The sequence below is a fragment of the Sorex araneus genome, chromosome X, assembly GCF_027595985.1.
Source record: "Sorex araneus isolate mSorAra2 chromosome X, mSorAra2.pri, whole genome shotgun sequence".
Taxonomy (NCBI): Eukaryota; Metazoa; Chordata; class Mammalia; order Eulipotyphla; family Soricidae; genus Sorex; species Sorex araneus.
This window is the reverse complement of record NC_073313.1, coordinates 308,942,095-308,954,460: the sequence shown is the minus strand read 5'-3', so window position 1 is coordinate 308,954,460 and position 12,366 is coordinate 308,942,095. Positions and strand designations below refer to the sequence as shown.

The window sequence follows — 12,366 nt, the reverse complement described above, 5'->3', positions numbered from 1 at the left end:
GAAGAGGAAATCCAGAAGCCCAGGAGGCCCATGGACCCAGGTATCAACAGGGATGGAGAAACATAGATTAATCTGGATCACAAAAATGCCACAGGTAGAGCCACCTGCCCTGAAACTCTGACATGGACATGGACCAAAGCACCACAAAATGGGAGGGGTGTGGTCATCCCTGAGAATGAGAGAAAAGGGGCAGGTTCCAAAGATGGGGCATAGAATGAGACACCTGGGAAGATGGAGCTTAAAGCAAGCAAAGAAACTCTGAGGTAGCCCAGAGGTAACCCTGAGAGTAGACATGGTACACAAGAAGCAGCTAAGTGAACTATTGCCACAGCTACTCTCACCAATGACAGTATCACCCGCACCAATTACAGTCACTGCTTCTTGCTTTTTCTTTTTTAAAATCTTTTGAAAATATTGAGAGGGTTGGGGTGGGGCAGTGGGGGTATCCCAAGCAATGCAGGGGCCACTCCCAGGAATACTTGGGCACCAGGCTGGATGGCTCAGAGATGAGACACAGCAATGCCACCTAGTCCTCATGGGGTTGGAGCTCATGAATATCACACCTGGTGGGGCTCAGGCTTTGGGGACCACATAGTGGTGCGAATCTGGATCATACAAGCATGCATGCCAGCCCTCTGCGTTATTTCCCTGGATCCCCAGCCCTGTTCCGAGAATGTGATCTCTAGTCTCGCTTAGTCCTCAGGACAGAAGAAGCCTCCAGGATAGACAGAAAGATGAGACATCGAACAGACCTGGGTGGAATTTTGGCCAGGCAGCCACCAGCGAGTTCATTTCCCCATTTCTCATTTCCTTCTCTAACAAAGGGGATAATCAAAAGTATCTGGGCTGGTGGTGGTGAAAATTAGAGATAATGAACTTAAGTGCCTACTAGCGGCTGTTATTAGTGCAATTAATCTGATTAAAATAATCAGGAGTAAAGAACAGAAGAAAGTGTGGTAATGGACTAGAAATGGCAACAAAGGAGCAGCAATGGAAACAGAGCACAGGCAGCCCTCCAGAGCAGGGGCAGGGGACAGCGGTGGGGGTGGAGACCGTGACCAACCCGACCTGCATTCAGTGCCCAACTTGGAGGATCTGGATAAACTCTGAGTCTGCTCCTACCTCTGGCCAATGGGAGACTTAAGATCCGTCCTGATGGAGGGAAGGCAGTTTTGAAAATTGTATGGAGAGATAGCATCTGGGTTTATTTTTGCAGGCAACCCACTTGTGTCAAGGGTCTCCTCTGCAAAGACAGCCAGAAAGTGCATTTTCCTTACTTCCAGTTCCCAGGCAGAGCTGAAACAGCCCCCCTAGCAGAGCCAAGCCAGAGCCAGGCAATCAGGGACAGCAACGTCATTAAGAAGCACTTGCCCTCATGGAACACGGCTAATAGAATATTGTAGAACCAACATGCAGGTCAGGAGGCGGCTGCAGGCCCCAGGGCAGCCCCCACCCTCACACCTGCTGTGCGCCTGTGCTGGTCCCTGTCCTCAAAGCCAGGCCCTGTGGTCTCCAAGTCACCCTCCCTGGAACGCTTGGAAGCCCCTCTTGTGTGCAGCATCACTCATGTGTATGTCATCGTTAGCTCCTGCAGAGGGGCCAGCCACCCTCTCTCCATCTTTCCTGGATCGAAAGTCGGAACACAAAGCACTTCCAGTAGCGCATAAATTCTTCCCAGCGAACCCGTTTCTCTAGAAGACAGCCACCCAATGTCATGGAGATTGAGTGTCAACTACAATGAAAAGGTCTCTGTGGGACCAGAAGATGAGGTGACCCTAAGGAAAGCTGAGAAGCAGGTGGCTGAGAACGCAGGCGACAAGATAGGAGCGAGCTCTTGGCTTCCCAAGGACAGAGAAAAGTGGCTGGGAGAGCAGGTGAGATGTATTTTTCAATTCATTTCTTATTTTTTTGCATCCCACCTCGCTGGTTTGTTTCCTAAGAAATTGCTTCCTGGAAGAGTGACAGCGGCCTCCCCAGGGAGGACGGGTAGGGCGGAGCTAGTGCCCTCCAGCCAATTCCACGCAGGTGGTAGGTGCTGCCCAGCCGGCCCTCGGGGCTGCTCTGCGGGTCTGGCCGCTGCCAGGGCTTGCGGGCGCCCCTGGGAGCACCAGAACGTGAACCTTTTCAGCCCTCTAGCAGGCGGAGACCCCTGCAGACTTCGCTTCACCTCGCTCCTCCCGGAGAAGCGGGTCCCGGAGCAGGAGAGGGGCGCCCGGTGGCAGCGAGCAAGGAGCCGCGACACCAGTCCGCGGGGTTTGGGACTTGGGGACGCTCCCCCAAGCAAGACTCGTGTGTCCGCGGGTCAATCAGACCACGACCCCGCTCGGGTCCTTCACTCCCGAACCGCCGGGTTCCGGGCCACCCGGGTCACGACAACCGCTGCCCGCCCGCCCACGCCCCTCTGGCTGGCTCCGCGGCTCAGCGCTCCCGCGCGGGGCCGCGCACTCACCGATCTTGGCCAGCGAGGCCAGCAGGATCCACAGCGTGATCTCGAAGGGGATCTGCACGTGCGGGTAGTCCAGGGTGAACACCGGCAAGCGGGTCTCTTCGGACGGGGTCGTCCCCGGGGCCACCACGCTGGCGGGGCTGGGAGGGCTGGAGCTGCTGCCCACGGCGCGAGACGCGTCCAGCAGCGTCTCGGCCAGGCAACCCGCCGGCCCCGCCACCTGCAGGAGCAGCGGCAGCAGCAGCAGCAGCGGCGGCGGCGGCGGCGGCGTCGGCGAGGGTGGCCGCCAGGTCGGCTCCATGGGACCGGCCCCCGCGCCGCCGACAAGCCCGGCGCTGTGCCCCCTCGGCTGGCTCAGCGCATCGCGCCCGGACAGCGACCCCCGCCGCTCGGCCCCGCGCCGCCGCCTGTCCGCCGCCACGAGCTGGGTCCGGGCTGCGAGTGGCCGCTCTGCGGGCCCCGTGCGCGGTGCGCCGCCCTCAGCCGCCCTGCACCGCCGCCCGCCGGCCCATGCCCGGTCCGCGGCTCTGGCCCCGCCGCAGGCCCTGCCCGGGGCGGCCCGCGGGGAGGCCGGGGCGGGGCCTGGTCATCGGGGGGGCGGGGCTGGGGCGGGAGGGGCGTGGTCTGCGCCGCGGTTGGGGCGTGGTGGGCGTGGTGGGGCGGGGCCTGTCCCTCCACCCAGGGCGTGGAGCGCACCTGCTGAGTTCAGAGGGCTGCTGGGGGGTCTCAGGTAGTAAGGATGGGGGGTTCCCCGCGTAGTCCCTTCCCTTTCACACAGCGCGCTCACGAGGATGTCACCTTTCGGTGGGATTGCCTTGCGGCGCGCGAGGTGGGGAAGGGTCCCTGTGCCCCAGGCTGTGTCTGACGAACCTCCAGGGAAGAGGCTGGGGCGACCCCCCTTACCCCCCGTGGCGCCTTTATCCTTGGCAGGCGCTCGAGGGCCGCCCTTCTGGGGTGTACAACGGGTGGGGTACTCTCTGAAGGCTGGCAGCCAGGAGAAGCAGAACCAGAGGCTTGGGAGAACTGCCAGTACTGCCCGGGGCGTGGCGGAGACAACAAGGGGTCCCTGCAGGGGCCCGAAAGTCTAGGAATGCCTCTTCTTGTTTCCTTAGCCGGAGTTATCGTACGGCTTCCGAGGGAGCCTCTGTGCATGCTGCGCCTCCCCGAGCAGAACTCGATGTTCCGCGCTCCCACGGGACCTCTCCCTTGTCCTCCAGCTCATTGTAACACTGTCGCTTCTCCTGTCGGCGTGCCTCCCCCCCACCACCCCCGCCCCGCCCCGCCCTTCCCCCCGCCTGGACGTGAAATGGAAACGTTTTTCTCTGTCTGCAGACTTGGAGGTGTCGGTGTTCCGGAGCAACAGAAACACAATCATTTCATGGAAAACCAGTGGTTTGCCGCTTCCAGCCTGCGCCGCTGATTACAGGCCGCGCCGTGTTGCGGCGAGGGAAGGGAGGAAGCGCGATTCCCCGCTGCACCGGGAGAGCTCGGTCTGGGTCAGCCTGCGCAGACCGCTGCCCCCAGCTCCCAGGGCTGCGTTTTCTTTGCCGCTGCCAGCACGCTGGACCCTGTAACTTCATCACCAGGAACTGAAACCAAGTGCAAAGCAGATAGCTGTCGTCAAGTGAACTCAAGAGTTTTCTTTTGATGTTTAAGAAAACCAGATCCTTTTCTCCTAATATTAATATTAATATGTGATGTGTCTAAGCATGGAGCTACTTGGACACTCAAAGACTTTAAGGTCATAACAGAGAGAACTCCTTGAAACCTCAGCGGAAGCGGTGGGGGAACTTTCCACGTGCAAAGAAACTCCGAATTGGCCTTGGGACCTTGAGAGAATGTGGTGCCGGGACAAGTCCTGGATCAAACGGGAGCATACAGTTAATGTTTCCAAAATGTTACTGTTTCAAAAGTGCACTTCATTTTCCAAAATTACTGAGTCGCTCACAATTTTGTCTTTCCTTCTCTATTTACTGAAGATTTTCATTAGAGGTACAAGTTTGACATTCTTCTAAATACATCCGTGGAAAACACCATCTAATAAATTCCAGAAAAGAGGTGTGTGGCTGAGGGCTGGGAATGTGACTAAGAAGAAGCAAGCAAGGTCCTGGGTTCATCTGGTGCCAGCGCAATCGTCAGCGCCACCTGCAGTAGCCCACGTGAACCCTCCTGCCACAATAACAGCAAAAATTGTGTATCCTTACATGGTAAGTCCAGTTCAAAGCACTTAGCTGTCTTTTTGTTAATAATGACCCAAACCAACCAACCAACAACAAAAACCCAACACCAAATAGAAATCACTCTCATAGTTATAAGTGGAGAATTATAGACGCAGAAGTATTTCAAAATAAGCAGGCTTACTCAAGGTTGCATGCAGATCTAGGTCTGCAAAGAATTCAAGCCTGACCACACAAATGCTGTTTTCATTCCACCCTCCATCTGCCTGTTGCTTATAAACAACAGTCTATTTTCTCAGGTGCACTTAAGTATAATAGTGCAGGCTAGTTCGGGGGTATCCACAAAAGTCATAGCACAATAAAGTTTTATTTACAGTAAGCAAATCAGGCCAGTTCTGCAGGTTCAGTGTAATCATAATATGGTGAGGACACAATAAGACTTTTTAAAATGACTGTCACCAAGACACATCTTCATTTCTCAGGTCTACTACAAAAAGTAACTACAGAGACTAGCATTGCCTTGACTGTACAAATCTATGCGATTGTAATCCAAATTTATCCATAATGCATGTTTTTTGGGGGAAGGGGCTTTTATTTACTCTTATAAGTGGAATGAAAGAGTTAAAACTTACTTAAAGACCTCTTTTATATTTTCCCTAAACCAAGTAAAAGAGAGTTTATAGTAGCACATGATGATATAAATTTGAGCCATTTATTCAAAGATTCTGTAACTAGTAACTCTTCCCAAGGTCCCATGAACATGACATACACTCTCCTCCCCTCTTCACACTGATAAAATGACAGAGTTGAAAAGAATCCTTTAAAGAACTACTTTAAAGTAAATACTCATTACTATTTAGCACATCCTAGATGACCTCCCAGATATGACTTTTATCTTTACCTTTTCTGACCACTCTTTCTGCTTTCCACTCAACTGTGATGTATGTTGGACCTTCTCAGTACCTCTAAGTATATTTTGGATGCATGAATGTGATCTGACCAGGAGTGGACAAGCTTTCTTGTGGTTGTCTCTGCTGTAAAATGGATGTAAATAGCCCTATATAAAAATCCTCCCAGTCATTCTGGATTCATAGTTTAGGATCAAATTTCTATGTCACCTGTTAGGTGACAACCCCAGAAGACCTGTTTTATTTTTTTCAGATGCAGCCTGTAGGCTGACAGAAAAGGGAACTATTCTTCTTCATTGTGGTGCTGACTTGATGATGTTCATATGAATACAGCTGCAAGTTCTAAAAGTCTAGATCTTTTAAGAGGAAAATTTAATCCTCAGACAAAAATCTAGAACTCTATTCTTTGAGGTTAACATCTAAATGATTAAGCACTGGTATGAATAATTTATCAGCACATGTAGAATTGAATGCTTTTTCTCTCCTTCTTGGCAAAGGTTTTGATTCATTTCAGCAGAAAAATAGAAATGTTTTGCTTTCTCAAAAGATATTGTATAAAAACTCCAGGTTAAAAATGATTTACTTTTAGTTTTGGAATCTCTAAGCACAAGTAAAGTAAGATTTCATCTATAGACATTCAATCATAAAATTTTTCAGTTATAGTTTTCCTCCATAAGATAAACAAGGACTTGTGATAAGAAATGTTATACATATTTATTAAAAGGCTTTGTAAGTGTATGGTTTAACCAACACCTCTGTGTAGACAGAGTTTGATCCTGTGCCCTGCCTCATTCTTTTCCTAGAAATGTGAAGTTACATTCTTTGAACTGTGCAAATTCTGTCTGAATTTTGACATACAGTGAAGTCTGAAAGCGAAAGAACAATTTGTGAGAACTTTTAGATGGTTTCACATTGTTAAATATAAATGTTCTCATTCAACAGTTCAATAACTACTTAAAGGATCTCAAAGTCTCCTGGTATCTCTGGGCACTCAATAAATGAGAATTCTTCACAAGATTGTAGGGAAGAAAAAATAATTTTCTCTCAACCATTATGAGTTTCCAGCTGGAGTCCTTGTAATAAAAGACAGGTTAATGAGGAAAAATAAGTAGAAGCTTATTAATACGCTTATCTCAGGTTTACCTTGGAAGTACCCAAGAAAAAAGTGATTCCAGGTGGCTTCGAATTCAGAGTTAAATACGATCTTTATAGTAAAGGGTAAGGATATGCCTCTTAGCAGAGAAAAGTTGTATGAGTTTATAGAAAAATAGATGGAAGGTTGGGGACAAAGCTATAGTAAAGTAAGTAGGGTGCTTGCCTTGCACACAGCTGACCTGGTTAGATTCCTGGCATCCTATAAGGTCCCCTGACCAACAGGAGTAATTTCTGAGTGCACAATCAGGAATAATCCATAAGTATTGCTGGGCATGACCCCAAAATAACAACAATAGAAAATAGATGGAAGTTACAACTCTCTGTGAGGAAGATTTCCTGGCATCCACTATCTCCTCTCTTGTGACAATAGTGATACTTTCATTGCTGGTGAAAATCATAGTGACAATTATGGCCCTTGAGCTTCTCTGGGAGGGCTCTGTCTTTAAACAAATAGAGGGAATTAAAAAAAGACTTCTCCCTGCATTTGATGTTTTCCATATGCCTGTAGCTAGTAACAGTAAATATGCCATATAGAAATTGTTTATTGTCACTTGTTACCAACACAAATGACAATGAGATAACATCTCACACCAGTAAGAATGGTACATATCAAAAAAACTGAAAACAACCAATGTTAGTGGGAATGCACCGAAAAATGTTACCTTTCATATTGATAGGGATGACAACCGTTTCAGCCTCTATGGAAATAGGATAGAGATTTATCAAAAACAAATAAATAAATGAATAGAGTTTTCATATGATCCCACTTTTCACTGACCGCATTTCATGGCATTTATCCCAAGCATAAAAAACATAAATTCAAAATTCACACACCTAAGATCATTGCAGTATAATTGCCAGGATATAAAAATGACACAAATGTTACAATGTTATATTCAGTTACAGATGAGTGGATATAGAAGTTATGAAGAATATGTAGATAATGAGATACTATACAATTGTAAGAAAAGATGAAATTATAGTTTGTTGCAATGTGGATGAAATAAGAGAGTTTCATGTTAAGTGAAATAAATCAGAAGAAGAATAATAAATACTGAACAATCTCACTCATCTGTGGTATATAGTGTACAATTCCAATCTTTATTTCACTCTTTATTTACTTTCCATCCTAAGTAATCCCTTAAAGCTTTTTGAATTTTATCTGCCCAAAGGTCACTCTTATATGCATGCTTTCTGGGGGTGGGGACACACCCTGCCGTGCTCAGGGCTTACTTCTGGTTCTATGCTCAGAGACTATTTCTGGTGGTGCTTGGAGACCATATGTGGTGCCATGCAAGGCAAGCACTTTACCCTTTCACTATCTCTTAGCTCCCCAAAAGATGTTGATATAGATATTATTTATTAAGAGTTCACTCTAAAATATATTGTTAGTTGCTTCTAGTGTGAACTCGGTCCTGAAAGAGTTTATAGGGATGATTTCTGTAGTTTCTTAGCAATGTGGAAGAGCAACATCACACACTCACAGACACACACCACACACACACATACATACATACATTTCTAGTATCTATTTTTATGGTATGCATTTCTAGCATATTTATTTCCACACTTCCTACAAGCCTTAAATTCATGCTCTTCTTATTATTGATCAGAGAACTTTAAAGCAACTTAAAAAGGTATTGGTTTGAAATTGTATGTACTTTGTATTGTGCTCCCTACTCTGGCCTATGTTCTTTCCATTATATATTCATTTATTATTGATTAATACATCAAATATTTAATATTTATTTATTTCAGAATCTGCTATGTGCTAAGTGTGAAGTTCTGCAGGAAATACAAAGATAGGCACTATGAATTTTCACCTGAAGAACTATGTAGTATGAAAGAAAAGCTGGGTTAGTAGTATCAGTTAACACTTACTGTGTATATGCTATGAGAAAGGCTCTTTTCAAACTCTGGACTTGTCACCTCACACAACATCCACCTCATTAAGTTGTGCTTTAAACATACAAGCATTATTTGCACAACTGAAATCTCAAATGAGAAAGCTAAAGACAGAAAATTTATTTAACCTGCCCAAGGTCACACACAGCCAGTCAAGATTTGAATATAGTTCATTTGACTCTAGAAGCTATTCCGTGCTGGATTCATAACACAGCATGCAGGGTGTTTGCCTTGCATGCAGCCAACCAGGGTTCGATTCCTCTGTCCCTCTTAGAGAGCCCGGCAAGCTACTGAGAGTATCTCAAGTGCACAGCAGAGACCTGGCAAGCTACCCGTGGCATATTCAATATGCCAAAAACAGTAACAAGTCTCACAATGCAGATGTTACTGGTGCCCGCTCGAGCAAATCAATGAGCAACAGTGATATTGTGATATCAGATGACAGTAATATAGTGATGGAAGAATGATGTGATGGTGGTGGTGGTGATAGTGGAGGTGATGAAATTATATTTATAACAATGTATTATGACAACATTGATTCGGAGTTTTCAGCACCTAAGTTTTGCCTATCATAAAACATGGTTATTTGATGAGTTATATTTCTATATAAGAAAAGTGACTTATTCTGCTTTGTTGTGATGGAACTGAAACTAGAAAACAAATTTCTTCCCACTCTTTTAAACTGTGAATGTAGCTATGAAAATGTCTCAGAACTAATAGAGGTCACAAGAAAAGTAAATATAAATTTAATTAAAAAATTAAAAAACAGGCCAGATAAATCCGGAGCTGCTGAGTGCAAAACGGACCCTCTGCTCCTAAAGACTATGATGCCAGAGGTCTTCTAACCCATTTTGGCATCCAGAGCGGCTTCTTACAGCAATGCACTGGGACTGTGAGCTGGGCTATGCAATTTCTGGCAGAATTTTCCCTGGACTTTATACAGAAATCCAACTTAACATCTCTTAATTGTCAGCAATGTGAAACAGTTCCTTTTTAGCAGGTCTGACTTTGGGGGGAAACTCCAAACAATAACAGTGAGTTTTTTGTTGAAATATTGAAGGTAATCAAAGTAGCACCATTTCTCTAGACTGTGAACTAAGCCATAGCCCCACGCCGGCCGAGAAGAGGAAATATCCCTCTTTCCCGGTTGTTTCCCATTTTCAGGGAGAAACATGGCGTGACGTCCACCATACTATGAGGCTCGGGAAGGGGGATGAGGAAAAAAAAGGAAAAGAAAAAAAAAGAGTTATGTACTTGGAGCAGTGCGACTACATATCTCTTCATTCTAAGCAATGGAAAACTAATTATCAAATGCTTCCTTGGTAGTAGGGCTGTCTTTCCTAGGGGGAAACTCCAACAATAATAGTGAGTTTTGTGTCGAAATATGGAATGTAATCAAGGTAAAGAGAAAATGAAGTGAAATTCCCCAGTTACGCAGTTGGGGGTGGAGGGGCGGGGGCGGGAGGTATACTGGGGTTTTTGGTGGTGGAATATGGGCACTGGTGAAGGGATGGGTGTCTGAATATTGTATAACTGAGACATAAGCCTGAGAACTGTGTAACTTTCCACATGGTGATTCAATAAAAAAATAAATAAATAAATAAATAAATAATTAAAAAAATAAAAATTAAAAAGCAGGAATCTGGGAACAATTGAGCAAATAGCACTGCAGCATGTCAAGCACCAGAAGCTGTAACCAGGGCACAAGCTCCAATATGGAAAAGTCATCCAAAGATTTGAGCAGAAACAAAAATGAGGCATACTGACTTATTTTTGTAGCATTCTCCTTGTGTTTGCCTTGGAGTGAACTTTAGTGGAGCAAAGACAAAAGCAAAGATCCAAGTTAGGAAGCTTTATTGTTCTGTTTTGTTTTGTTTGTTTTGGGGCCAGATCCAGTAGTATTCAGGCCATACACCTGCCTCTGCACTCAGGGATCACCCCTGCTGGTACTGGAGAACCATATGTAGTGTGGGGGATTAAATCCTGGTAGGACATGCGCAAGGCAAGTGCCTCAGATGCTAGGATGCACTATCTCTCTACCTCCTGGAAGATTTAACATTAATTTGGACAAGAGATTTAACAATGGTTTAAACAATGTGGAGTTATAAAGATGCTAAGAAGTGCTTGGATTCCCTCGATAATTGAATTCTGAATATCAGAGATAACATTGTTACCTGAAAGAGCAGATTTGGAGGAAGAAAAGAAAGGAAGAATCTAAGCTGAGCATTTTTCTCTCAGTTTCATTAGCAGGATAGAGTTCTTTAAGAGGGTCTTGTGTTTTTCTGTTTTGTTTGTTTGTTTGTTTGTTTGTTTTTTAAATAGAAGGGAATGGTTGCTAAGGAGCTAATTTTATTATTGAGATGTTTATTCTGATAGACTTTGCAATTGTAAGCTTCAGGTACAGATTGACCTCCACATAGAAATGACAAAGTCAGATGATTATTCAGATTGGGTTTTAGTGAGAGAACTTGGAAAGGCTTTATAAATTTGCTTGAGGGAAAAATTGTCCAGTGTCCAGTGAGACATCAGCCAAAGGTACATTAATTAAGGTAATATTAGCTGCTGCTACAGAAAACACAGGCATCAAGTGCCAGAGCTGAAACTCAAACCTAAACCCATACCAGCTTGCTATGCGTAAATAGTTTTCCCTCCCTGGTCTGGTAACACGTGCCTGGTAGACCATCTACCCCCTAGGCATGTGTTACTATAAATCGTTAAGGAACTCAAGCTAATTGAGGTTTGTGGATCAACTTTGTCATTCCACTACTGTGGAGGCAAAAGACTGATATCCCTGCACATTTTTAAGTTGTACAGATTATTTTTAATGCATCCATTTTCAAGAAATACAATTAGTGGTTATAGTTTGAGAGGAGACCTTAAAAATATAGTGTCTGACTGGACAATTTTTCCCTCAAGCAAAAATTTTCCACTAAGTTCTGAACAGTCTTTTTTTTTAAAAAAATATTTTTTTAATGAATCACTGTGAGGTACAGTTACAGACTTACAAACTTTGGTGATTATGTTTCAGTCATACAATGATCAAGTGCCCATCCCTTCACCAGTGCCCATTCTCTACCACCAGTGTTCCCAGTGTCCCTCCCACCAGCCTTATCCCACCCCCCTCATGGCCTCTATGGCAGGCTACTTTCCCCTTTACTCTCTCTCCTTTTAGGTGTTATGGTTTGCAATACAGGTACTAAGGGGCCATCATGTTTGATCTATAGTCTACATTCAGCACACATCTTCCATCCCAAGCAGGTCCTCCAAGCATCCATTACTTGGTGGTCTCTGCTCTATCTCAGCTGTCTTTTCCCCCAGCATGTGAGGCAAACTTTCAAGCCATGGAGCAATACTCCTGGTCCTTATCTCTACTATCCTTGGGTGTTAGTCTCATATTATGTTACTTTATTTTCCACAAATAAGTGCAGTCTTTCTATCTGTCTCTCTCTTTCTGACTCATTTCACTTAGCATGATACTCTCCATGTCCATCCATTTATATGCAAATTTCATGACTTCATCTTTTCTAACAGCTGCATAGTATTCTATTATGTAGATATACCAAAGTTTCTTTAACCAGTCATCTGTTTCTTGCGCACTCAGGTTTTTTCCAGATTCTGGCTATTGTAAACAATGCTGCAATAAATATACAAGTGCAGATATAATTTCTACTGTACTTTTTTGCATCTCTGAGATATTTTCCCAGAAGTGGTATTGCTGGATCAAGTGGGAGCTCAATTTCTAATATTTTGAGAAACATCCTTATTGTTTTCCTAA

The 12,366-nt window shown here is 45.1% G+C and overlaps 1 protein-coding gene across 1 annotated transcript in view; it reads right to left on the bottom strand.

Moving 5' to 3' along the window:
• Positions 1-2,972, bottom strand: part of SLC9A2 (solute carrier family 9 member A2) — a 99,307-nt gene extending 96,335 nt beyond the window's left edge. Inside the window, exon 1 of the mRNA XM_004617920.3 lies at positions 2,450-2,972. Coding sequence (XP_004617977.3) covers positions 2,450-2,747 — 298 coding nt within the window. The 5' untranslated portion in view covers positions 2,748-2,972. The remainder of the gene's footprint in view (positions 1-2,449) is intronic.
• Between the last annotated feature and the right edge of the window lie 9,394 nt (positions 2,973-12,366).